Raw genomic sequence first — 26,369 nt, 5'->3', positions numbered from 1 at the left:
GAGGCTGTGAGCACATAGGAGTGTGAGGAGTGCGTTGATGTGTCTAGTGTGACGCAAGAGTCACCTTTGTTGGAGATCCCTTTGGTAGATCCAGTTGACACCCTGGTGTAGAGAGTAGAGCATACACTAAGAGGGACATCTATTGATGAGGTGCCACCCAAGGATGAGGTGTCGTCGGTCATTGATATTTCCAGTGCCATGTCCGAGCTTTCAGGTGATAGTAGCCCATAACAGATTGGTGAGGTGCCCGGAGACATGTCCAGCGACAAAGTGCCGGCAGGCGCAAAGTTATCCAGAGTCGTGACAAAGTTACCAAAACATAGCTACCTATCATTGATTGTTGAGGATTTTATCCATGATGAGCTATTTGTGGAGGAGTAGTTAGTGGCTCATGTTGAGTCCATGGGGAGGACGATGAGCAGCCATCGATGAGGAGCAATCAAGTGTATCGGCAACTAGCAGAGTTGTCATACATTCAGACGTCAATCCCCTTCATGCATATATCAATGGGGTTTACAGCATTGTTGGGCAGCCCTTGCATGTTGGTGAGAGAGAGGTCGCATTACCTAGGCAGATTAAATGGATTGGCCAGACTAGCAAGATGAGGCGACATGAGCTGCGCAAGGTGCATGTTAGAATTTCTAAGTCTGACACGTTAGAAGCCCTTCATGCACTTTATTGATTTATTCCTACCTACTTGTTAATTTTCTTTAACAAGTTATTTATAAAGTAAATACTGAAAATAAACACCAGTGCATGCTCAACATATTACAGATCAGCAACTAAAAGAAACAAGAACAAACACACCACATGACACCATTATTTTTGGACCAACGTCCCCAGAAAAACCCAATACTTCTACAACCTTCTAGACTCCAGCAACTGCCTCTCTGTGAACTGCATCGGCCCCTCTCTGCCTCACGTTGGCTCTGCGTCACCCCAGATGGGTCTGCGTCAGCCCTGGGATGCCCTGCGTCAGCCCTCTGGCCCTCTACATCAGCACTGCTGGCCTCTCTGAGGCTCTGCGCAGCTCCCGGTTTCTTCTACGTGGCTTTGGCGGGCTCTGCGTCACACTTCTTGGCCTCTGCGCTACTAGAAACAGCTTGTGTCACCTCGAGACAGTTGTTTTCTACTGCTATTGCTCCACTCGACTGATGTCTCTTAGTCCTCCTGTGATCTGCAACCACGCACTGATACCATGATGGAATTTCTAAGTCTGACATGTTAGAAACCCTTCATGCACTTTATTGATTTATTCCTACCTACTTGTTATTTTTCTTTAACAAGTTATTTACAAAGTAAATATTGAAAATAAACACCAGTGCGTGCTCAACATATTACATATCAGCAACTAAAAGAAACAAGAACAAACACACCACATGACACCATTATTTTTGGACCAATGTCCCTGGAAAAACCCAATGTGGGAAAACCGGTGCAACTATCTGAGGCTTTTCTTATTAAGCAATATCAAAGTGCAATCTAGGTGCCAAAACTGGCCTACCCAACAGAGAATTTCCTTAGCAGCTATACCTCACAGTTTGAGAAAAATCTCTTGGCTGAAACCCCGGAAAATCCTTCCCCACAAAACTCTTCAGCACAAAACTGCCCCTGCAACCCCAACATCTGCCCAATCTGGACTGCATCATCCCCTCTCTATCTCACGATGGCCCTGCATCAGCTCTGGGAACCTCTGCGTCAGCTACGCTGGCCCCTCTGGTGCTCTGCGCAGCACTTGGCTGCCTCTGCGTGGCCTTGCGTGAGCCCTTGCTAGTTCTGCGTCACCCTCCTTGGCTACTGCGCTGCTCTACCAACACAATCTCTGCCTTCTTTGTTCCTCTGTACTCAATACCCCTTAGTTGCTCTCTCGATCACTAATTCTATCTCTCTTAGCAAACCCCGCTCTAGAGAATAAAATGACTGATCACCTGGTGTGTTCTCCAAGTGACCCTCAAGCCTCCTCTTATACTTTTCCTGTTGACATCTCAACGGCCGAGATTAAGTCCCTAATCAATAGCTAAGATTAGATCTGGCTTGATCCATGTCTTTTGGACCACCCTAACACAAATTCATATTAATACACATTAATATTTTATTTTCCCTAAGTTTAGACTTAGGGACTCCATTAAAAATATTAATTATTTTAATATCTCCTGACCTATTTAGAATCTACCCAAACCCTTTCTGGGTATTGGAGATCTCATGTGCCCCCAACCTCTCCACCAAATTTCGTGGCTAGAGCACATCCAATGCTGCCCCAAATCAACAGTGCAGCATTCGCAAGATGGAGGACTTGTTTCGAGTATGGTTATTCGTGCATTCGATCCCTCTCTTGGGTTTGGATGGCGAGAGATATTGAGTTGGTATCCAGTGGAGTTGGCTGGGAGGTTAGATGCATCCATGGCCACAATTCAACAGAGGTTATGGATTACTAGAGGGGATCAAGGGCCAGATTGTTGTTGGGATCCAGGTGGGATTCTCCATCATATCATGGAGTCGATAGGTAACAGTAGTAGTTGTATGATGGGTCCAATGATTGGGCACACACATTTTCAGATCTACATCAGCGCTTGTGACAGGATGGTTTGACAAGACAGCAGGCATATTTCACGATATATATTGGCATATTGATCGAGCATGGGATCACAGGGTGATTAGCCCACTCTGGCATGAGTTGATAGGAGGAGGTGGCATCGGACAGGGCATCATATGGAGACAGTGCTCTCTCATTGATATAATGGGCACCGAAGCTATAGAGGTTCGACACGATAGCGTTACTCCCAATTGCATGTGAGGTGTTGGGCCACTCAGGTGTACCTAGGAAAATGAGGAGGTGTAGATCACATCTTGGCGGGTGTACTAGCAGAGTGGTGGATGCATCGACACATATGGGATGCCCTATGGTACATGGGGGCATGACATTAAGCATTGGTATCCAGTGGTGCATGGAGTTGTGCCATGGAGTTCCGTGCTATGCAGAGGAGTGTAGGGATACATACTTGTGTGAAGTCAAGCATGATGATGCACAACAAATTGTCGAAGTGTTGCCGAAAGAGATATCTCCTGACGAAGGCATCAAGCACACCATTGGGTTTGGCACACTTAGATTTGGAGAGCGAGTTGATCACAAGGCCGACCGTGAGCTTCCATTTATCACTCTCCAACATTGCACACTAACACAGGGGACTTGGATATCATCTCTTGATGCTCTCATCACGAGCAACAAGAGCCAGGAGGTTCATCTAAGACAATTGGATGGGACATGGTGCATTGGGAGAGAGGCTTTCCAGTTGTGGCATATGGTCAGGACGCGAGTTGGTGGATGCAGGCTTGGGGGTAGTCCGATCTTCTGCAGAGGTAGCACTTGCACCACCCTTGAGCCCACACTTAGGGAGATGCATGACCCCCTTTTGGTGAGACATTCCAATGTGTCTCAGAAGCATCTACAGTGCTTGGTGGACCTTAATTGCAGGTAGATATTTAGACTCCGAGCAAGTATTGGGGAGCACTTTTAGGAGGCAGGACGACAAATCCCACTGTGTGGTATGGTCAGCGCAAGGTTGTTTTGCACTCACCAGATTAGTTCGTGATGTATGGAGTCCATATATTGATTGCACACAGGGACCTGAGACGTGGTACAAGTTGGTGCCATCAACTATCAGGACCATGCCACAGTCGTTGGAATTTGTTTGGTTAATTGGACACTCTGTTTGGTGATGAGTGAGATCAGGATAGGGAAGCACCCATCTCACACATGGTTCGACATATGGGGGAGCATTGAGGCCTTTGACGCATGGCAAGACTGGTTTTCCTTATTGTTGCTATAGATCAAGCTGAGTGTTGGATGGGTAGGACGTGACATCCTGGAGGTGCTTGGACCAAATGCGTTGGGACTCCATAGATATTTTTCCATAAGGTTCCATGAGAGAAGGATACAACTTACACATGAGGGGCAAACTGTCATGGTCAGAGTTGTGCAGTGACAACATGGCAGCACCCTTTCTAGAATAGCATGGGATTCAAGCATCACAGGACTTGGCAATACAACTACCCTTGGGGATGAGCTGATTTCTATAAGGGAAGATCATTCGAATCTTCCATTGAGCTTTTATGATTCGTTGATGGCATGGGGGACTTCATCAGCATGGTAGGTTGGCTAGCAAGAGGATATCAGGAAAAGCCCATGAGGGAGAGACTTCATCCCCACAAGGATCGGGTTGTATCTTCAGGAGTTTACCCTTGGAGTGCAGGAGGTGGACTACTCGGTAGGGCAGCTTTATGGGGAGTTAGACAGGGTCCTACATTAACATGATGCTCTACTTATTTATAATATGTCGAGGGCTTTTGGCACCTATACCCGGTTGGACAATGAACGGAGCGAGGGGTCCATAATGATTTGGATGGCTTGCGATCCAGGTATCGAGGGATTCCTTCATGACCAGACAGTACAGAGATCAGGGATGACTCAGTGGCACATTTGGGACTGCAATATTACTGGTGATGATAGTGGTAATCAGCAATCAGAGGGGGCGCTTATCCAGGTATTTCTTGAGGACAAGCAATTTTTAGCACGGAGAACTGTAATATCCCCAATTTTGATTTTCAGCATTAGAGACGAGCTTTGGGAGGATGCAATTTCGATGTTGGGACTCAGGAAGAAAAAGGGAAATTGCAGCTCAAGTGGAATGTGGGGGCCACAAGAAAGAGAAATTCGCCCTAAGGGAACTCGCACTCTTGGAGGAGAGAGAAAAGAGAAGGAAGTGTGAATTAACAGAGAGAGAGTGGGTACCACAAGGAGAGAAAAGGCCAACAAATTATAAATAGAACTTGGGGGCCTCACTTTTGGCATCTTTTGTCATTTTACAATTTCAACATTAGTTCTCTTGAGTTGCTTAGCTAAGACAACCGTGTTATTCAGCACAAGGAATTTCCAAGCGGGAATTCCACCTCTACCTTCGGTGAACTTCGAGTATCACCCTAGGGGAATAAGAAGGAGCCCATCTCAGGGCTTCTCTAGGAGCTAAATTGCATACAATTTCTGTTGGAGCGTGTTTGTCTTAGGGCGCAGCAGGAAATTTGAAGGGGCTAAGAGAAGCTAGCAAACAATGGAGTTTTGGCCAGAGAATTTGTAGAGAATTATCCATAGGGAGCAAGAGTTTTTCCTTAGGGATTTGGAGCGCCGAAAGTGCTGCATTTTGGAGGACCGAATTTACCTATTCTAGGACCTAAACAAGGGTTTACTCGCAGCTTTTATGCACTTGTAGAGATTCAGGATTTGGGGAGCATTCGAGCTAGGATTTGCTTGGTGATTGAGGGAAGAAATTTGCAGCAATTTGGGAGGATTTCTTAAAGGGAGATTTGGGCCAAATTCAACAGTGTCTGAACTATAGGGCTTTTTCTAGCCAAATTGAGCAATTTACAATTGTTGCGGGTCAACGAGGGTCAGTGGATTCAGCCCAAACCCTTTCTGGGTTTTTGTGGGTTTGGTGAGAGGAAGCTAGGATTAATTTTATAAAAAAAATTGAGCACTTCTGAGGGCAGAATTCCTAGTTCCATTCAACAGTTAGTAGTAGAAATTATTGGAAGAGGGCGCAATTTACCCCGGGACCATTTCCACCACTTAGGTACGTGAGATATTTATGGGTTTTGTTGGAGCTAGTGTGGAGAGCCTACATATAATTTTGCGCAATTTTTGGAGTAGATTTGAGGGCCAAAATCTCAGTTCACCTACAGCAGTAGTGGCAGTAATTTTCTAGGCTAGCGCAAAATCATGGTGGGGAGCTCATCTGACATTTGGGCAGCTTGATCATCACCTGGGTTTGGATTTGCTTGTTGTAGCAAGCGCAGGTTCCTCTTTCATACTCGTTTGTACTCCATTTTGTTCGGAAAATTAATAAAAAGGCTTAGAGTTTTGGTGCATTTCCTTGTGTTGTGATTTCCTGCGTATGTGTTCAATTTCCTAGTTGTTGTTATAGTGCATGTTTTATTTATTCACTTAATATTTCCATTACAAACATTACACTTTATATCAATTACGGACCAGATGATAAGATGAACAATTGTTGATTGAATGCTTAACTAATCTATATGCTATGCATGTTCAAGATGGTTCCTTCCTCTTAACTATTTTTGAACTAGTCTCTAGAGTAGGATGTGGGATAGAAGACAACAGGAAGCAAGCAGAAGCTTGATTAACGATACCTCCCCTTGTTTTCTAACAAAGCGGTGCCTCTAGCACTACAAAGGTTGTGGCTATGACAATTGCAAGGTCACCGTGTTAACCAATAATGAGGTGCTACGCTCCTCAAGCTAGGTGAGAAAGGTTGTCCCTAGGAGAAAAATTTTCTCCAAGATGGTCCTCAGTCGACATCCAACAGGCCCTTGCAACAACCAACTAGCTCGTTGTTCTACTTCTCTGCCACCTAAGCCAGCCATATGGTCACTCACCCATCTACCATGATTGTATGTTTGAAGGTGCACCTCCTGAACCTAAAGGTATGCCTTGTCATTTGGTAATTGAGTATTATAGTTTGCTTATCATGGACACTTTTAGGCATGGATTAATGGGGGAATTCGGTGTAAAGAATGGGCTAGGTCTGTGCTATTGTCCCCTAGACCTCTTTTGGATGTTAACCTTCGACCCTAGTCCCGTGGGATCTCTTTTACTGACCCTTGGGCTTTAGGGATTGTACTACATGGGAAACCCTAATTTTGGTTGTGTGGTCTCACTCCCTCATCCATATATATTACTCCTCTTCTGCTCATTATAACACCATTCATCATTTCTCCCCCCTGGGTCCACATTCCTCCACTGGGTCCACATAGGGTTAGCCTTCCCCTTCCCCTTGCCCACACCTTGAGTTGGGCCTAGAATGATGCCCCGAAGGTTCATGCAGCTGAAAAGAAAAGTAAAAGCATGATTGGCCACATTCAGCAAGAAAATGTACCACAAAATGCCAAAGATGATCGGGACAAACACATTTAGCATGTGGGCAAAAGCCAATACATGAGCTCTACCCCATCATCATGGTCATCGCCCTGGTTCCTGTAGGCCCTAGATGAGCCTCCTTTATCATTTAGGAACCCATGATTGTCCCAACCCCTAGTGGGCAATGAACTGCCCTACCTTAAAAGGGGTATCCACTGCTATATCTCACACATCATGCTCTTACCCCTTGAGCCTCGAGCAGTTAATTAAAGAAAAATCATAAAAGGAAAAAGGCATATAAAGAAAGGTGGAAAAATCAAGACCAAGGCACCTCATGTACCACGAATGCAACCTCCTATACATTATATACCCAAGTGTGGGCTTCCCTTTTACTAGCTACCCTTGTAGCCCAACATGTGGCCCAGGGTTGCTCCTTTCATTCCCTACTCCATTCATCTCTTTACCACATGCCACCACCTTTTAAAAGATGTACCTTGGACATATTATCCCCTTTATAAGTAGAAACCACCTAATGGGATACTTGGTTAGCCCCATTTGGAGCTTGGAGACATTAGCACATGCCAAACCCTCATTATGGAAAGGCATGCCAATATGAAGTCCACACTCGTTGTCCATGGTTTGTAAGCTCTCTTCCTCGATTTCCTTGATGACTTGTTGTACTCGAAGGCTAGGGGATGCATTGGATCTTATGCAGGATTGCATATGGTCTCCATCTTGGGTTTGGTCTCCCTATACAGGGTCCTAACCCTCCAGAGGGCTACATTGGCACATGTAGGATGTGTGTTGGGAGCCATGGGCCTCCACAGCAGTGCACAGCACTTCTTGGATCCCCAGAGATGTTTAGAGATTGCTCAAGATTCACCTATTGGACGAGGAAGATTCACTTGGTTCACCTTTGCCCAGCCAACCACACAGTTGTACCATGCACTTGGCAGATGACCCAGGACTTGTAGGTTGATGTGGCATTGCTTGCACCATTATCTAAGGCCTTACAGATGGTCTATAGGCATCTTCGAATTACCTGGAGACCCATGAGGTCATTTGTATGCCCTCACAGCCATTGGGAGCACCACAAGTTTATTGTGTGGAGAACAAGGGGCCAACCCTTTGTCCATTACTCTTGGAAGTCTCATTCATCATTTTTGCACTTGTGGACTTCATCAAGCCCCTTAGAGAGCCCAACGACATGCATTATTGATTATTCAACCTCTTGAGAGGCTTGTTATTTTGTTTATGAGCTAGTTTGGTGGGCGTGTCACCAAAAGATAATTATTTGCACATTATATTAGTTGATGGGCTAATGTAGGCTCAAATTAGGTAATTTGAACTCTTAACGAGTGTATAAATAGGAGAGACATGAATTCATTTTGTATCATCACTTGTACTGGATCATTCTCTCTCTTGAGAATTTCACACTTCTTTCTTGGAGGACGAATTGGAGCATGGATGAATTTTGATGTTTGGATTGGATTTTCTTATCTTGGAGCTTCTTTATTGGCAAATGTATTGATGGTTGGATATATTCTCTTACATGTAAGTACGATACTGATACTATTTTCTATTACTTTGTCACATACATTGATTATGGTATTTTCGCTATTTTAGGGCTAATTATTGCATGCATTTACTACTTCATTGTGGAATTATGTTTCTATATAGAATATCTCTATGTATGGACCATGTTTGTTGAATGAATTGCCCTAGAGATCGAAGTTATCTTGATAAGCCTTCTTCATTTGCAAGCGAAGTATAAACGCTTTAAGGTCACTTTCTTTCTTGCCCTAACAATGGATGAAGTTTCCCTTAGAGCCTCCTTGAGCTAGAAACAAGATCCTTCTTCATAATTCTTCCTGACTCCATATCCCCACAAGGAATTAGGCACTGATCCACCATAAGGTGATCACCTTAAAACCTTTTTCTTCACCTTTTTTTCCCTCTTTTTTGGTTCTAGCCACGTTGGGCCAACTAGGGCATCACTTTCCCGACAAAATAGCCATCGAAAAAGTTCGTCCTAGCCTCTACTGCAATGGTGTGTCCTCAAGGTCTCCTCCAAATTTGAAGAAATTCCGGTTGTGGGATTGTGAGATACCCCAAGCACTAGCTCTGAGATCAAACTTTGCCCTGGTGTTACCTAGGCTAGTACCTCATAGGATCAATATAACACCTCTAAGTGAAAACTCTTGTTTTGATCTTTTCCCCTTCCTTTTCTGGGTTAAGATCATCATTAGTAATAATTGCTAAACTCCCTCCCCTTAACCTAGGTTGGGTCCACTTGGTCCCGTGTGGTCTCATACCTTTGAAAAGTTAATTCTTCAAGAACCACTTGGGAAACCAAGTCCAATAAGGATTTTAGGGATTGGGAAACTCCTTTACAAGGCATATTCCTTAAACTTAACCCTTGAATCCTCACCTCCTTCTCCTAGAAAGCTTAGTACCTTGCTTGAAGAGCAAGCAAGCTCCATTCTTAACCTCCTAGGAAAAGGATTATTAAGGTCACTTCACATCCATTTGTTGGTTCATCCTTCACAAGTGCCTTTCCATATATTGGGTCTCCTCCCATCAGTGAAAGTACGTAAAGAGTAGGGATTCTTAGCTGAGGTAACAGTGGGCTAAGTCTCAATTGTTGCCCTTGATCTAGCAGTTGTCCCTTTAGGAGTCTCTTTTAGGGCCCCCTGCTAGTTTGGGCGGTAACATTTTCACGTCATTGTTGAGGACATGAAACGTGTGTTTTGTTCCCTATACGACATATTGACATATCATTATTGGCGACTCCGTTGGAAGAACGAAGCCCTAGTTCTTCATTAAGCTTTAAAGTTAATGCTTGTAGGGTGAAGCAAGCATCTATCAAGGCACTTTAATTCACCCTGGCGACTCCATTTCAATCCTAATATGCAAAATCATAGAAAATGGACTATCATAAAAGAGAGATTAATCTTGGTCCTACATTTGCAAAACTCACTAAGACATTCAAGAACTACAAAAGAATGGAGATAAATATGCAGAATCTTATCAAAATGTATTGGAAGGTATGGATATGGAATTCATGCTCAAGTTTTATAGATCACAACAAGTACAACTTGACATGATGAAGGATGTCTATGAGAGGGATCCTAGTCGCCTCTTTGAATATTCTGACTGGCCTAATCAATGATAGATGTTATAGTCAACCAAAGGGTAATCAATTGGATGACATTGAAGAGAGCTCGAGTGTAGGTGGGGATGATGAGAAAGCATCGGTTATAGAGTTGGAAGACAATGACAATGAGAAAGGGAATATCTCCTCTAAGGATGACAAAGAGTTGGATCCTGTGAGCCTCCAAATCACGCAAGAAAGAATGGACGAATATAGTAGGTTGTGTAAGGGGTTAGTAGGGGAATATAATTCTAATGAACTATTCTCCCGTTTATATGAAGAAGTGGTAAGTCTTTATAAGATGAAATGTGAATATAAAGAAAACCCTCCTAATGATCTCCTCCTAGAAGCATATTACCAAAATCATGTAACAAATACCTTAGCCATTTTTCTTCAGGAGGAGAGAAGAAGAGAGGTCTCTCTTGTCAGCCAACCAAGATGAAGATAACCTTGAGGATCTCGGTGATGAGCCGGAAGATGAGTTCTCATTGGGGTTGCAAGATGGACAAGATGATTTTGAGCAGTGTTGATAATATTGGTATCGGCAAAATATCGGCGAGGGTCCAGAAAACATCTTATTGGCAATATCGGCGAAAATATTGGCAAAATATCAGCAAATATCGGCAAGCATAAAAATTGCATAATATATTCATTTTTTAAAGATTTTTAAACATATAAAGCAATAACAACATGAAATAAACACATTGCCACATAAATATGAAGAAAGCACTGATATATATGATGTCAAATAGAAATGATAAATCAAAGGCAACACCAAATCCTGTTAATCCCTGATAATTGTCCAATCAAGGACTCAAATGTGGAGAACCAATACAAAATAACATCGCATATATAAAAGTATCTCATCATCATGAGTTATATGTAGCAAAACAAATAAAACTAGCAGCTATCTATCTGAAATCAGTGCCCTCTCCCCCTTTTACGGGAGAACATGATGGGCTATTTACCAGACCTGCCCCTAGCAGTAGAAAGCCCTGGCCCTGGCCCTGCACCTGATATCAAATAATGAGTGTTAGGTATGGAGCTGTGCTCTCCTATATCTATAGCAGATGGTATTAATGTTGATGCTCACACAATCTCCTCCTCCTCCTCTACCTCTTGCTCCTCCTTGTGTTGCTCCTCCTCCGAGTCCTCCTCTTTCTGCCCCTATTCTAATGGATCATCTGGCTCTAACCATGAAGGTGACTCCTCCAAGATGGGCTCCTCAAACTCCACCCTTCACTGAGACAATACATCAATATTTTCTAAGGAAATGGCATCTGGATCCATCAGTGCTTCTATTTGCTTCACTCGAAGTCGGATATTGTAATGCACATACACTAAATCATTGAATCGTGCGAACTCCAACTTGTAAGAGTGTCAAAAAAACTAATGAGTCTTGACTCTTACTCTTGACACTTGAGGTTCATAAATTAAAAATTAAAAATTACAATAAGTGTAATTGCTCAACTGAAGGCTGGAGCTCAAAGTTATACTTGTTGCGCTTTTTTGCGTGTATTTTCTCAAATACACTCCAATTGTGCTCACACCCTAAAGAGCTACATTTTTGACTCTGTTGAAGTTTCTAAGTTTACTTAGTTAGAAACCCTTCATGCACTTTTTCTGATTTATTCCTACCTACTTGTTATTTTTCCTTAACAAGTTATTTACAAAATAAACACTGAAAATAAACACCAGTGCATGTTCAACATATTACAAATCAACAACTAAAAGAAACAAGAACAAACACACCACATGACACCATTATTTTTGGACTAATGTCCCCGAAAAAACCCAATGTGGGAAAACCAGTGCAACTATCTGAGGGTTTTCTTATTAAGCAATATCAAAGTACAATCTGGGTGCCAAAACTGGCCTAGCCAACAGAGAATTTCCTTCGCAGTAATACCTCTTAGTTTCTGACAAATCTACCGGCTGAAACCCCAAATAATCCTTCCGGCGGCTACTCAGCACCAATCTGCCCCAGAAACCCCAATGTCTGCCCAATCTAGACTGTGTCAGCCTCTCCTAGCCCAGCACTGGCCCTGCGTCAGCCCCAGGAGGCCCTCCGTCAACTCTCTGACCCTCTATGTCAGCTACGCTGGCCTCTCCGATGCCCTGCGCAGCATTTGGCTGCCTCTGCACGGCCCTGCGTGAGCACTGGTTGCTCTTGTGTCACTCTCTCTGGCTGCTCTGCTGCTCTCCCAACACTATCTCTGCCTCTTTGTCTCTCTGTACTTAATGCCCCTCAGCTGCTCTCCGATCACTAATTCTATCTCTCTTAGTAAACCCCGCTCTAGAGAATAGAATGACTGATCACTCTGATGTGTTCTCCAAGTGACCCTCAAGCCTCCTCTTATACTTTTCCTGTTGACATCTCAACGGCCAAGACTAAGTCCCTAATCAACGGCTAAAATTAGATCTGGCTTGATTCATGTCTTTTGAACCACTCTAACACAGATTCATATTAATACACATTAATATTTTATTTTCCTTAAGTTTAGACATAGGAACTCCATTAAAAATATTAATTATTTTAATATCTCCTGACCTGTTTAGAATCTACCCAAACCCTTTCTGGGTATTGGAGATCTCAAGTACCCCAATCTCTCCACCAAATTTCGTGGCTAGAGCACATCCGATGCTACCCCAAATCAACACTCCCTCTTAGGGAGCACTGTGCTCTAGCAATACTCCTCACTGAGTATTACTCTGATCATCCGGCATCAGTACCTGTGTTGATGCTAGGCCTTCCTACCCAACATCCTCTGGACTGCTGCCTCTTGTACTGTTGCCCATGGTTCTGCCACTGCCACTGTTGCATCTGTACGACAACTCCCACTGCATCCATGTTGTTGCCGGTCCTTTCTCCTAGCACTGCATCCGCACTGCACCTCCTCTCATCATGTTGCATCGTGCCGCCCACTGTTGCATTGCAACTCAGTTACTAAGAAGTAAGTAACTGATCTCCCCACTGACCTCCCTATTGGGCTAGAGACACCCACTGATGCTGAAGCTCCCTCTACCGCTGACAAGTGCTCCCTCTCTGACCCCTGCGCTGTTGCAACAACTCCCGGCATCTCACACCGTTGCACACCTCTCTGTGCCATCTCGCACTAGTGCACCACTCCTGTGCCTCTCGCACTGCTACATCCCACTAGCCCTACACTATCTCAGGACTCCTGCACTGTAGCTCTCACTGCCGCTCCATCCGCATTCGTCCCTACCCACCCAGCCATTCCTGCTACTCCTCGTCGGGGCCCCCGTAGCAAGGTCTAATCCAAGAGGATGGGTACCTCGACGATCCTGCCCCTCATCGCCTGTGGTCCACTTGACTACAACTCGATGCCTCCCCACTTCCATTCAAGTGGCGTATGTGCACTCATGGCACAGTCATCGTCTGTCAAAACTTCCTTCTCTGCCCGTGCTGGCACTGCCTTAGTCTCGGAAGACTATCCCTTACTCTTCTTCCTTGGACACTAGGTTGCATAATGACCCAGCTCCCCACAATGGAAGCACTTAATCATGGGGAGATCTTTCTTCTTCCGCTTCTCCTACTTTCCCTCAGATGCTAGGGCCACAGCCTCCTCCTCCTGCTTGACCTTGACCCCTTTGTTGTTGCTACCTATCTTCGACTGTCGTCTGATCTCTTCCTGGCGAAGAGTTGCCCACATCTCGTCCCAAGGTGGGAGAGTCCCTCTACGCAAGATACTCTAGACAAATACTTCCCAATCTTCTGAGACAGCATTCAGGGCTGTCCTCACCATAAGCTCCTGATCCAGTGTCGCTCCTATAGCAGTCAACTGGTCTCGGATCTCATTCAGTCCTCCGAGGAAAGTGTCAATCGATTGACCCTTCTTCATCTGATACGACCTCATCTGGTTCTCGAGCAGCATTCTTCTCTGCACAAAAGTATGCTGATATAGCTTCTTGAGAACCTTCCACATCTCAAATGTCATTTCCTTCTCGGCTATATGTGGTACCACATGATCCTTGACCCCGTCAAGGATAATGCACTTGGCTCTCGCCATCGCCTCTTCGTACCTGTCATTATCATTGGGGTCGATTGGGACAGCTATTACCTTCAAGGCGAAGTTCTTGACACGATCCCTGACAAGCACTGATAAGATTTTGGCCTTCCAGACTGCGAAGTTCGATGCTCCATCCAGTCTATCCTAGTCTCTTACCCCGTGTAATGCCATGATGTTCCTCTACTTCCCTCTTGGAAGTTCTCCGTTCGACTCCTCTGAGTCTCTACTTCCCGTCTGGAAGTTCTCTTCTGGACTCCCTCTAAGTCCTAATTTCCCTCCTGGAAATCCTACTGTCGCTTGTAAAGATGCCCCCTACTTTGATCGACTTGTGCAGCTGCACTTCTGATCCGAGTTCCTCAACTAAAAACCCTCAGTAACAACTCCTCTAGCCCTGCTCTGTCAGGTACTGTTCTGACTACAGTACCTCACCAGCTCCACTTTGCAATATTCCTGCAGCCTTTCTAGACCCCAGCAACTGCCTCTTTATGAACTGCGCCAGCCCCTCTCTGCCTCACGCCAACCCTGTGTCACCCTGGATGGGTCTGCGTCAGCCCTAGGAAGCCCTGCGTCAGCAACGCTGACCTCTCTGAGGCTCTGCGCAGCTTCCAGCTTCCTCTGCGTGACCCTGGCTAGCTCTGCGTCATACTCCTTGGCTTCTGTGCTACTAGAAACAACTTTTGTCACCTCAGGACAGTTGTTCTCTGCTGCTATGATGTTATCACTTAGCTCGACTGATGTCTTTTAGTCCTCTTGTGATCTGAAATCACGCTCTGATACCATGTTGAAGTTTCTAAGTTTACTTAAAAACCCTTCATGCACTTTTTTTTATTTATTCCTACCTACTTGTTATATTTCCTTAACAAGTTATTTACAAAGTAAATACTGAAAATAAACACCAATGCATGCTCAACATATTACAAATCAACAACTAAAAGAAACAAGAACAAACACACCACATGAGACCATTACTTTTGGACTAATGTCCCTGGAAAAACCCAATGTGGGAAAATCGGTGCAACTATATGAGGGTTTTCTTACTAAGCAATATCAGAGTACAATCTGGGTGTTGAAACTGGCCTACCCAACAGAGAATTTCCTTGGCAATAATACCTCTCAGTGTCTGACAAATCTACTGGCCAAAACCCTAGATAATCCTTCCGACAGCTACTCAGCACCAATCTGCCCCAGAAACCCCAGCGTCTACCCAATCTGGACTGCGTCAGCCTCTCCTAGCCCAGCGCTGGCCCTGCATCAACCTATCTTGCCCTGTGTCTACCCCAGGAGGCCCTGCATCAGCGCTCTGACCCTCTGCGTTAGCTACGCTGGCCTCTCCGGTGCTCTGCGCAACACTTGGCTGCCTCTTCGTGGCCCTGCGTGAGCACTGGTTGCTCCTGCGTCACTCTCTCTGGCTACTCTACTGCTCTCTCGGCACTATCTCTGCCGCTCGATCTCTTTGTACTCAATGCCCCTCAGCTGCTCTCCGATCACTGATTCTATCTCTCTTAGCAAACCCCGTTCTAGAGAATAGAATAATTGATCACTCTGGTGTGTTCTCCAAGTGACCCTCAAGCCTCCTCTTATACTTTTCCTGTTGACATCTCAACGGCCAAGGTTAGATCTGGCTTGATCCATGTCTTTTGGACCACTCTAACACAGATTCATATTAATACACATTAATATTTTATTTTCCCGAAGTTTAGACTTAGGGACTCCACTAAAAATATTAATTATTTTAATATCTCCTGATCTGTTTAGAATCTGCCCAAACCCTTTCTGGGTATTGGATATCTCATGTGCCCCAACCTCTCAACCAAATTTCATGGCTAGAGCACATCCGATGTTATCCCAAATCAACAGACTCGGGATTCTTATGGCCAATTTTTGCAAATTTGGTGCCCTTGCACCATAGCTTCGCCACCAAATATCTACAACATAACAAAGAAATAAAAAAGTCAAAAACTTAAAACATAATTAAACTTTCAAATATAAGTTACATAATTGAATTTTTAAAATCTAGAATTATAAGTAAGGAAATTCTAAATTGAAAATTCTAATTTCTAATGAGTGATGACTTGTCACTTACATGGCATGAAGAGGGTCCTTTCCCTTAAGCAGCATCAAAGCCAAATAGGCCAACACAATCCCGATAAAACGGTATCTCGGGGTTGATTTTGCTACGAAGCTCAGGATCAGGGACCATCCTATGAATACAAGAATGGAGCCCTTCCATCACCTCGCCATCAAAATCAAAGTTGCATTTGTATGAAAATGCGGGGTTGAGGAATAGTGTTGCTACATGAATGGGTTGATAAAACATCCCTGTCCACCAACTATCAATCACATCCCATAACATCATATGCCTATCAAGCCCAGCAGAACCCTTGTCTGCATAATAAGAACGAATGGCCTCCTTGGCCCTATCCATGGCCTCATACAAATAAATCATTGCAGGCTTGTCCCCATCTACCAATCTCAGAACCTTTACTATAGGTTCACTAACTGAGCATGCTTCTTCTACTCCCTGCCAAAACATGTCAGAGTACACCATTTTTGAAATGGCTCTCTCGTCCTATCTCTTGTTGTATCTACAATCACGCCACTCATTAAAAACAAACATTTGCTTCAACTCGAACTGCCATCGAAGCAAAGACTGAAGAGTAATAAATTTTGTGGAAAAACGTGTGATTGCAGGATGCCACAACTCCTTGTTTCTAGTGTACCTCCTCATGAGGCTAAGAACAAAAGCATGGCTATAAATAAACTTGGAGACGCTCCTAGCCATATCAACCACCTCCTTGATGAAGGAGAGTTTCCCCATATCCTCAAGCAGCAAATCAATACAATGTGTTGCACACGGAGTCCAGAACAATGTGTGATGTCTCTCCCTAAGCATCCTGCCGACAGACACATAATTAGCAGCTTTATCTATTATGACTTGCACCACATTCTACACAACAATCTCCCAAATGACCCATCTAACAACTCACATATCGTTGTTGCATCTTTGATATGTGTTGATGCATCCACTGATTTAATAAACATGGTACCTTTAGGACAATGTACCAAGAAATTTAGAAGGGTCCTACCCTTCCTATCTATCCAACCATCATACATCACTGTGCATCCAGAAACTTCCCATGTTTTTTTCAACTCCGCCAATCTAAAGTTGATGTCCTACTTTTCTACTTGAAGAATTGGACCGCGCAACTCCTCATATGTAGCACTTTTGTACCATGGGCCCACAACAGTAATAGCATCACACATTGGCTGCCAAAATGGATTGGTTTTGGTGATGCTAAGAGGTAAGTCGCTCCAGAAAAGACACCTCCCCATGACTTTATCTCAGGGAACATGGAAGAGGAATATGGAGGGTTGGTTTTTGGTAATTAGGCATCTTCAGGCAGAAAAACTTCAAAGATCTTGGCTCTCTAGGGAAAAGTTTAATTCTTGTAGAGCTATGTGAGAGAGTTTACTGATAGTGGCTTATTTGACTCTATGATTGTTACCAGGAGCATTTGGGCAATGGCTTCAACTGTGATAGTTATCAAAACTTCACCATTGCGACTTACGATAGCTCTCTGAGAGGGGACATAACTCAATTGACACTAGGAAACTAACTCAAGGAAAAAATTGTTGGAAATACTGAGAGGGGGGTGAATCAATATTTCTTTTCAATTGTTATTATTACCAGTTTAGATTCTTTACAATTTTAAACAAAGAAATGATTTTATTATATATAGAAAAGAATTGAATACAATATCTAATGAATTTTGCCAAGCACCAACTTGGACTTTGATGAGGCTCCAACCTCTAAGGCTTCGACCCTATCTTATCAAGGCACCAACCTTGAATTTAGGAGCACCAACTCCAAGGACACCAATCCTTTTAGTTCTGAGGCACCAACCCCAAGGGCTCCAACCCTATAGTTTTACTTTGTCAAGAAATGTTTGATTGTATTACACTGCTCCCAAGGTCTTCTTCACTAAGCCCTGTCCTTTGTAGTCTTTGTAACAGATCACGGTCTACACTACAGATTATTTTCAGGTCCGAGCCTTCCAAGATTAACCCAGTCAAAAGATTTTGTTTTCCTGCTTTCTCAAGAAATGTTTGATTGTATTACACTACTCCCAAGGTCTTCTTCACTAAGCCCTATCCTTTGTAGTCTTTGTAATAGGTCGCGGTCTGCACTACAGATTCATTTCAGGTCCGAGCCTTCCAAGATTAACCCAGTCAAAAGATTTTGTTTTCCCGCTCGGTCTTCAGCTTCCTTCTTCGCTCGACCTTCGCCTTCTGCTGGACCTTCGGCTTCCTTCTTTGCTCAAGATCACGAGTTGTGAACTGTCTCACCTTCTCTATGATAGATGCCCAAGATCAGTACTTGAGGTGAGTCATTTAGCATGTATTTATACGGGTTTCACCAATACCTAAAGGACACATTCATTTGGAGGGAGAAGCCGATTTATTGCACATTACAAAATATATCGTAAACTTGTTTATTTTCAGAAATTTCATAGGAGAAGGCCGTACCCACATGAGGTCCCACATCCATGTCATCACCTTTAATCACAAACGCAACTTTACAAAACTCCCGCAATCGCGGCATTCAATATTACCAATATAACATTGCCGATACCCTACTACCGACGGAGCGGATGCGATATGATATTAAATCATGTTATAATGGTGCAACGGGTCCGTAATAACATCGCGATCAGAGGTTTTACCGTGACAACCCTATAAGACTTACAATATGGCGGATGCGATATTATATTAGTGTTGTTACTATAAACTGTTCGTGTCTGCATGTATTATCGCAATTGCAGTTTTAGTGTGATATTCCTTTAAGACTGGTGATATGACTTCCGACAAGGCAGACGCGATATTACATTAGGGCGTGTTTTATTGGCTCAATTGGGTCCGTAGCTCAAATCGCAATTGCAAAGTTTAATGACACATAGTAAAGTCGTCGATATATTAACTCTGATGCGCTATGGTCTTTTGTTAAAATAGTTTTATTACATGCGTTTTAAAGGGTTTCCATGGTTTAATACTCGGATGTTTCTTAGCTTCTCCAATATCTTAACTCCTTGGATATGTTGATTGTTCTTCCCTTTTGGCTTTTTCTCTTGGGCATATGCGATAGGTCAAAAAAAAACAAATTGTAACAGAATCCGCAATGCTCCTCCGTTGTTTTCTTCGACTCTTACTCTTGGCTTGGTTTTCCTGTGGCTTCTCTTGCCCCGATAGCTCTTGTTCTTGATTTCCAATGGCTTCCCTAATGGCTTTCCTTCTTGGCTTCTGCTCCTGTTACTTCACTGATCGGTTCTGCTTCTCCTTGGCTTCGCATCATCATTTAGTATTCCAGAATATTTCCATATTGACATCAATGACAATCTAGATCAACAAAAATGGGCCTGTGGGAACGTGAACTAAGGTAGGGTAGACTCCCACAAATTAATTTCATTGCTTCGGTCAAGGAATTTCTGTTTTAACCAAATGTGAAGTTTGAACAAGTGGAATTCACAGTTGGTTTCAGCAATTTTATAATGTAGGTCTAATAAGGGTACATGATCTAAGTCTACAAGTGGGGGTAGCATGGGGTTCTCTTATGGTTTCTTTCCCTTTTCTTTGGGAAGTTTCATTTTAGGTGGCATGATGAATTTGCTGAGACAAGAAAAGGTCACGGATTACCTAGAGGAATGACGAATTGGGTGCCTGATGACAGTTTGAAATAGTAATGGCTGGGCAATTTAATCGGTCACTATTGTGGCTTAAGAATCTGTAACCTGTTGCTAATCATACGACACGGTGAAAGAAAGAAGTTTTACGGTTTCAGAGCGTTTATATAGAGCAATTTCCCAATTAACCGTTAATCCTTTACTGTTAACAGGGAGCGGGTCCGTTGCACAGGGAGCGAAAGGGAGTTAATGCAGTAATGGCTTGCTGACATGGCGAGAGGGGCACCAGATGGCAGCATCAGATTGGGAGGAAATGAGTGATCAAGTTTAGTTTAACGCTCGGGAGTGGTCGCGAGAGTGGGATCCACGAGGGTAAGGTGGCAAAAAGTGTGTGGCGTGTAGGTAGGATGATGTGGTAATCATGGTGGGGTCAGAGATATTTCGTGGTATGTAGGGCTGATGGAAGGTGGGGATAGGAGGTCGACGTGGCGAGCGGTGAGTGGAAGTGGAAGCAGCGAAAGTCAACAGCGGAAGAATTTTCGGGGGGGCGCGATGAGAGGAAAGTGAGGAGGGGGTGCCAAAGGGCGAGAGGGTGCCACGTAGCCAATGTTTTACAAAACGGACTCGGATTCGGACTCGGCCGAGGATCGACTCGGACTCGGACTCGGAAACGGCAATGACTCGGCCGGCTCGATTTCAATGACTCGGTCGTTGTAAAAAATACATTAAATATTTATTTTTTTTATAAAAAAACATAATTTTAAATATTTTAAACATAATTTTAAAGATTTTCATTCAAGTTTCCAAACACACAACATTATAATATACATGGAAGACAACATATGATCAAAGTAGGCTCATGAACCAATCCATTATATCAAAATGGTACGGTGTACCCAATGGCAATAGTAAATACATAGTCAACTGTAGTCTGTCATACATGATCAAAGACTCAAGAGTCAAAACAAAATACAAATAACCAAGGAGGCTAGTAGCTACTGGCTACTGCCAGAGGAGCCAAGATCATCTCGACCAATCTCTGGATCATCATCATCAGAGCCAGACAAGGGGCCCCATGGCTCCTCCTCATCATCATCGTCTCCAACTGCAACTGTAGAAGTGGTGCCAGTACCAGTACCACTAGGCTGTGCAGCAGATGCAAGCTGAGATAGAGTACAAATGCGGCTGCGCTTCTGTCGTGGCTGAGCAGAGGAAGGCGAAGCACCTACAACTGGAGTCCTACTAGCTGGCTGTGAGACTGAGGCTGGTGGATTGGGATCTGCATTCAACTGAACACGCTGCAGTGGATCTCCAACATCAATTTCATCAAGATCCTCATCAGGATCAAACTCTGGTAGACGACTCTCCACTACCCAATCTGATGTTGGATCAATGTCTTCCAACACAATGGGATCTGAATCAGGTCTTTTGTTCAGCAATTGGTTCCGTCTGAGCCGAAGGTTGTATTGGACAAAAACTAGATCATTCAACCGTTTTTGCTCCAAACGGTTTCTCTTCTTTGTGTGAATCCTCTCAAAGACAGACCAATTGCGCTCACACCCAGATGCACTGCAAGTTTGACTCAAAATACGAATTGCAAACCTTTGCAATTCAGGGCACTGGCCACCAAAGGCCTCCCACCATTGTGCTGCAAAAAACATAGGAGTGTAATGAATTATGAGTTAGATGAAGGCTGAAGCTCAACAAAATTACAAATTATATCTAACTTGAAATTGAGAAATTGAAAATTGAAATTTTTGTTTACCTGGCTCATCTGCTTCTCTTGCAATCTTTGCTAGGTTCTTCCCAAAGGTACCTGTTGCATTGCTGAAGGATGTGACCTGCTGATGTATCAGTAGCTGATCAGACTCCGATGGGACCATGCGCTCAATGCAATCAACCAGTCCATCTCTGACCTCCCCCCTCAAAGCTCCTGACTCCTTAGCTTTATAATGATACCGTGGGTTCAAAAAATACCCAGCTGCATGTATAGGGCGATGGAGTTGATTGTTCCATCTTTCATCAATGATTGCCCAAATGGGCCCATACTTTGCCACTCTATCCTTGTATGCTGCCTTTATTTGCTCCTTTGCTTGATCCATAGCCTCATAAATGAAGCCCATAGCCAACCTTTCCCCATCCACCAACCGCAACACCTTAACTAGTGGCTCAGCAACCTTCACAATCTCTGTTGCCTTTCTCCAAAAAGTTTCATCATGGACTTTCCTTCTCAATTCTCTGCCTTCTGGTTTGTTAGACCAACTGCTATTATTCCAATCATCACTGGAAAACATCTTTTGCAAGTTTCTATGTTGGGAAAGCATAGATTGCAATGTCAAAAAATGTGTAGCAAATCTAGTGATGGCAGGCCTAATAATATCCTTGCCTCCAGTGTGTTTCCTCATGAGACTCAAAACCAGTGTATGATTGTAGATAAATTTTGTTATGCTTTTGGCATTATCTACAGTGTTTCTGACCCAATCTAATTTCCCAATATCCTCAAGCATGAGGTCTATGCAATGTGCAGCGCATGGGGTCCAAAAGATGGTCTTGTGTTTTTCCTCTAACAGTCTACCAGCAAGAACATAGTTAGAGGCATTGTCTGTGATGATTTGAACAACATTAGCCACCCCCACACCCTGAATAACCTCATCCAATAGTTGAAACAACAAGTGGCCATCTTTTACCTTATCAGATGCATCAACTGATTTTAAAAACATGGTTCCCTGTGGGCAGAAGACAAGAAAGTTTATGATGGTACGGTTTCTTTGATCAATCCATCCATCTGACATGATGGTACACCCTGTTCTTGCCCATGATTCCTTGAAATCTTGCAAATACTCATTAATTGATGTAATTTCTTTCTGCAAACGAAACCCCCTTAGCTCTTGCATAGTAGGGCCTTTGAAGCCTTTTCCAGCAGCATGTATGGCCTCAAACATAGGCTCATAATATGGTGAACGAGCAGCATTAAAGGGGATATCAGCATCATACCACCATCTAGCTATGTAGTCACAAGCAGTCTCCCTCAATTCTTTCTTCCAATGGTCATCTAAAGTGGGCTGAGAAAGACCTTTACTAACTTCAGGACCATGTGCATCTGATGGAGAGGAGCCTGAGTGAGTGAAAAAACTTTTGATAGTCCCATCACCCTTCATTCTACCCTTTCCCTTATCTTGAACAGAAGCAAAAGAGGGAGGAACATAACGGAAAGGGTTTGATGCATCAGTTTGAGGGATAGAGGAAGAACCCTCAAACTCATAGTGGGGGTTGGCAGCCATCATTCTTTGTATCTCCCTCTTCCTCCCAATTTCAGCCTGTATCTCTTTTTGCCTAGTCTTTTCTTCTTGAAATTTTTCAAAGCTTTCCAACAAAGTCTTTCTAATCTCCCCAATTTCGGGGGATTTACATGCAGTAATATTGCCTTTAATCCCTGCCAAGTGTTGTTTCAGCCTATGAATCCCCCCAGGACCTGACTTAATTTTCCTATGGCAAAACTTGCAACACATCTCATCATCAACCATTTCAACATATGCCCAAGCAGCATCTTTTGCTCTAGGTGCCATTTTTTGACTAGGAAAACAATCTGAAAATGAAAAAAAAAAAAAAAAAATTGATTCAATGTTCATTTATTTGACTAAAAACACTCTCTAAGCTATCTTGATATGCACCTAAAATTTAATAAGTAAAAACAGATTTATAGAGGTGGAAAAAAATACCTCCAGGCACAAACTGCCTCCTCAAACTTGCTCCAAAAATCAGCTCCTCAATGCTGCTCCAAATGGCTGCCCAAGAAGCTCCTCACTCCAGCTACAATGCTCCTCCAAGACTCCTCACTGCTGCTCCAAAACAAGCTCAAGAACTGCTCACTAACTCTCAAAGAAGACTCTCACTCAAATGCATAAGACTGCTGTGAGTGAAATGAGAGCATTTGGCTGTCTTAAATAGAGTTTGGGAGGGGGAAATGGACCCCAAATGCATTTAACAAATCACAATAACCTTTTCATGTCCACAAACCCTAACTAACTCAACTCCAAATCAGCAAAAAAGTATTTTTTTTTTGGTTAAATCGCTGCCCAGCCGGTCTGCTATGACTCGGCCGTTTTTTGACGGGACCCGGCCGGGTTGACCGGGTCAGCTATGACCCGGCCGAGTCATTGGCTGACTCGGCCGGGTCATAGCTACCCGGTCAACCGAGCCGGGTCAAAGGCCGTTTCAAAATTTTTTTTAATAACTCGGAACGAAACGGCCGTTTCCGTTTCGGTACAGCCGTTTCGTAAAACACTGCACGTAGCAGGAGCTTCGGACCCCCCACCCCCCATGGAAAAAATGGAGTTGAGCTCGGGGGGCCTGAAAACATTCCCCTGCCGTTGATCCGGGCGGGGGACGATCTCAGCCATCCATTTTATTCTAAAGTGCAAACTTAGGCTAAAATACATATTCCAAACATTATTACAAGCGCATTAAAGCGTGATTAACCCTTAAGGTAAAGTTAATCAAAAACTAATTTTTCCTAAAAACTATTTAGAAACAATTCAATGTTGCATTTGAACTAGCAAAGCACATTTTTTATTGATTTTTTCCTATCGATTAATCACGATTAAACCAAGTGATTAATTTATTCACTAATCTAACCTATTGTATTCCTAGCCTAATCACGATTAAACAGTGTGATTAGCCCAAATTATTTCTAATTTTCCTATTTACCAAGTGGCATTTAAACAAGCTGCACACTTTATTCAAAATTTCTAAATGTAAACTAATGCAATACTGATTTTTCTTGGTGGCATTTAGATTTTCTCACCTAGGGGGACATTTTCACACATTTTTTATTTTTTTTATTTTTCTTTTCTTTTCTTTCTTTATTCTATTTTTTTCTGTCCCCTACAATTTTTTTTCTTTTTTTCTTTTTCTATATATATATTTTTTTATTCTTTTAGAAATAAATTTCAAACATGAAACATTATTTACATTTTTCAAATATAAAATCATCAGGTAAAAACAACTCCTATGAAATATAGGACCCTAACAGTGGCTCCAATGGGGATGGCATCCTCCTTGTGAGGTGCCAAGAACACCGTAGATTCAGTAGCCTTGATCCATTGGCATGTTGCAAAGATCTTCCAACTAAATTGTTTCACCTGTCTTTTATTCATATCTATGGTAACACATCAAATAGAAGCTCAGGGCCTTCACTGCGGGCTTCAACTTCTACTAATAGTCACCTGCACTCTTGCAATATAAAAGTAAAATGGTATTTTACAATGGTGATGAATGAATTGACTTACTCTAATGGGAAATAATGCTTAAGATGCCTGCCATTCACTGGTCCACCTGGCAGCTCTTCTCCATTCAAATTGATTAACAGAAATGCATTGTTGCCCCTGAAAGCTTCAATCTTAAAAGGCCCTTTCCATAAGTTGTCAAATTTGCCATGTTTTCCTTTATCCTCATTTTTGAAATCATCTACCTTAGTCCTTCTATAATAAATCCTTTTTTTTATTTTCTTGGCTGACTTGGGTTTTATGATAGACTTCTTCCCTTAATTATTGTAACTGAATAGTCTGATTTATCCTTCTTTTCATGTCATTGGTCTCCACCTGAGCTTCTTGCAGAAGTTTTAACACTAGAATTCCCAAAGAAGTTGGGAAAACAGCATCAGTCCCATACACTATCTGGAATGGTGACATTCCAATGGATTTCTTAGTAGTAACTATGTCAGCCCATAGTGCATTGATTAATTTTTTGTGCCATGACTTTTTGTTCTCCAGCAATAATTTCTTGATAATGTTAACCAAACTCTTGTTTGAGGACTTTGCTAACCCATTCCCCTGAGGGTAATAAGCAATAGAGTGCCCTAACTTAATCTAATATTTGTTACAGAAATCTATCATCTTTTTGGACTTGAAAGCAACAGCATTGTCAGTTATGATTTTATGAGGGCAACCAAACCTAGACAGTATATTTCCTTCTAGAAATTGGATGATAATAGAGTCAGTGGCTTGTCTAGTGGGAATGGCTTCTATCCATTTAGTAAAATAGTCTGTTGCTGTCAAAATCCATTTGTGTTGACCTAAGGAACTAGGGTGAATCTCTCCAATGAAGTCTAAACCCCATTGTTGAAAAGGGAATTCTACTGAAATTGGTTTCAAGGGTAGAGGTAGCAACTTTCTTTTACCTTCAAATATTTGGCATTGATGACAAGAGGTGACCTTTTTATGTACATCAGAGAACAAGGTTGGCCAGTAAAAACCAGCTCTAAGGATTTTATTGGTTGTAGATTTCTAGTATAAATGGCCACCATAGTCTCCTTGATGGAACTCCTCCAAGACCCTGTCTGATTCATCTTTCAACAAACAATTTAGTAATATCCCTCCAGCATCTTTCCAATATAAATTCTCATCAAGGATGCAGAATTTCATGGATTTCATTTTAAGGAACCTTGCCTTGGTTTTAGTTAAACTAGGGAGAGCATATAAGTTTTGTAAAACAAAAATTATGTCAGCATACCACAGTGATGTGCTGAAAACTTCTAAGATCAGTGGAGTCGCCTGCTCTTCCTGTTCATCTAATTTTGC

The 26,369-nt window shown here is 42.9% G+C and overlaps 2 protein-coding genes across 2 annotated transcripts in view; both read right to left on the bottom strand.

Annotated features, from left to right (window-relative positions):
- Positions 1-26,369, bottom strand: part of LOC149245365 (DEA(D/H)-box RNA helicase family protein) — a 311,539-nt gene that overhangs the window by 159,901 nt on the left and 125,269 nt on the right. The gene's annotated exons all lie outside the window — the stretch shown is intronic.
- Positions 20,458-22,511, bottom strand: LOC149245366 (uncharacterized). Its single transcript, XM_089457529.1, has 2 exons — positions 21,557-22,511; positions 20,458-21,439 (listed from the first exon to the last, which is right to left on the bottom strand). Exons 1-2 carry the CDS (start codon positions 22,509-22,511, stop codon positions 20,787-20,789), a joined length of 1,608 nt encoding a protein of 535 aa, XP_089313655.1. The 3' UTR covers positions 20,458-20,786.

The sequence above is a fragment of the Pinus tabuliformis genome, chromosome 7, assembly GCF_031772625.1.
Source record: "Pinus tabuliformis cultivar Carrire ecotype Pingquan chromosome 7, CPIR1, whole genome shotgun sequence".
NCBI classification, from domain to species: domain Eukaryota; kingdom Viridiplantae; phylum Streptophyta; class Pinopsida; order Pinales; family Pinaceae; genus Pinus; species Pinus tabuliformis.
Note: the sequence above shows the minus strand (reverse complement) of the source record. Positions and strands in the feature narration are given on the sequence as shown.

Bases quoted from the DNA above. Each gene is read 5' to 3' on its own strand.
- LOC149245366 (XM_089457529.1), bottom strand. From the start codon at position 22,511: ATGTTTTTAAAATCAGTTGATGCATCTGATAAGGTAAAAGATGGCCAC. The intron at 21,440-21,556 runs GTAAACAAAAAT...TGTTTTTTGCAG, and splicing joins AAGAGAAGCAGATGAGCCAG to CACAATGGTGGGAGGCCTTT.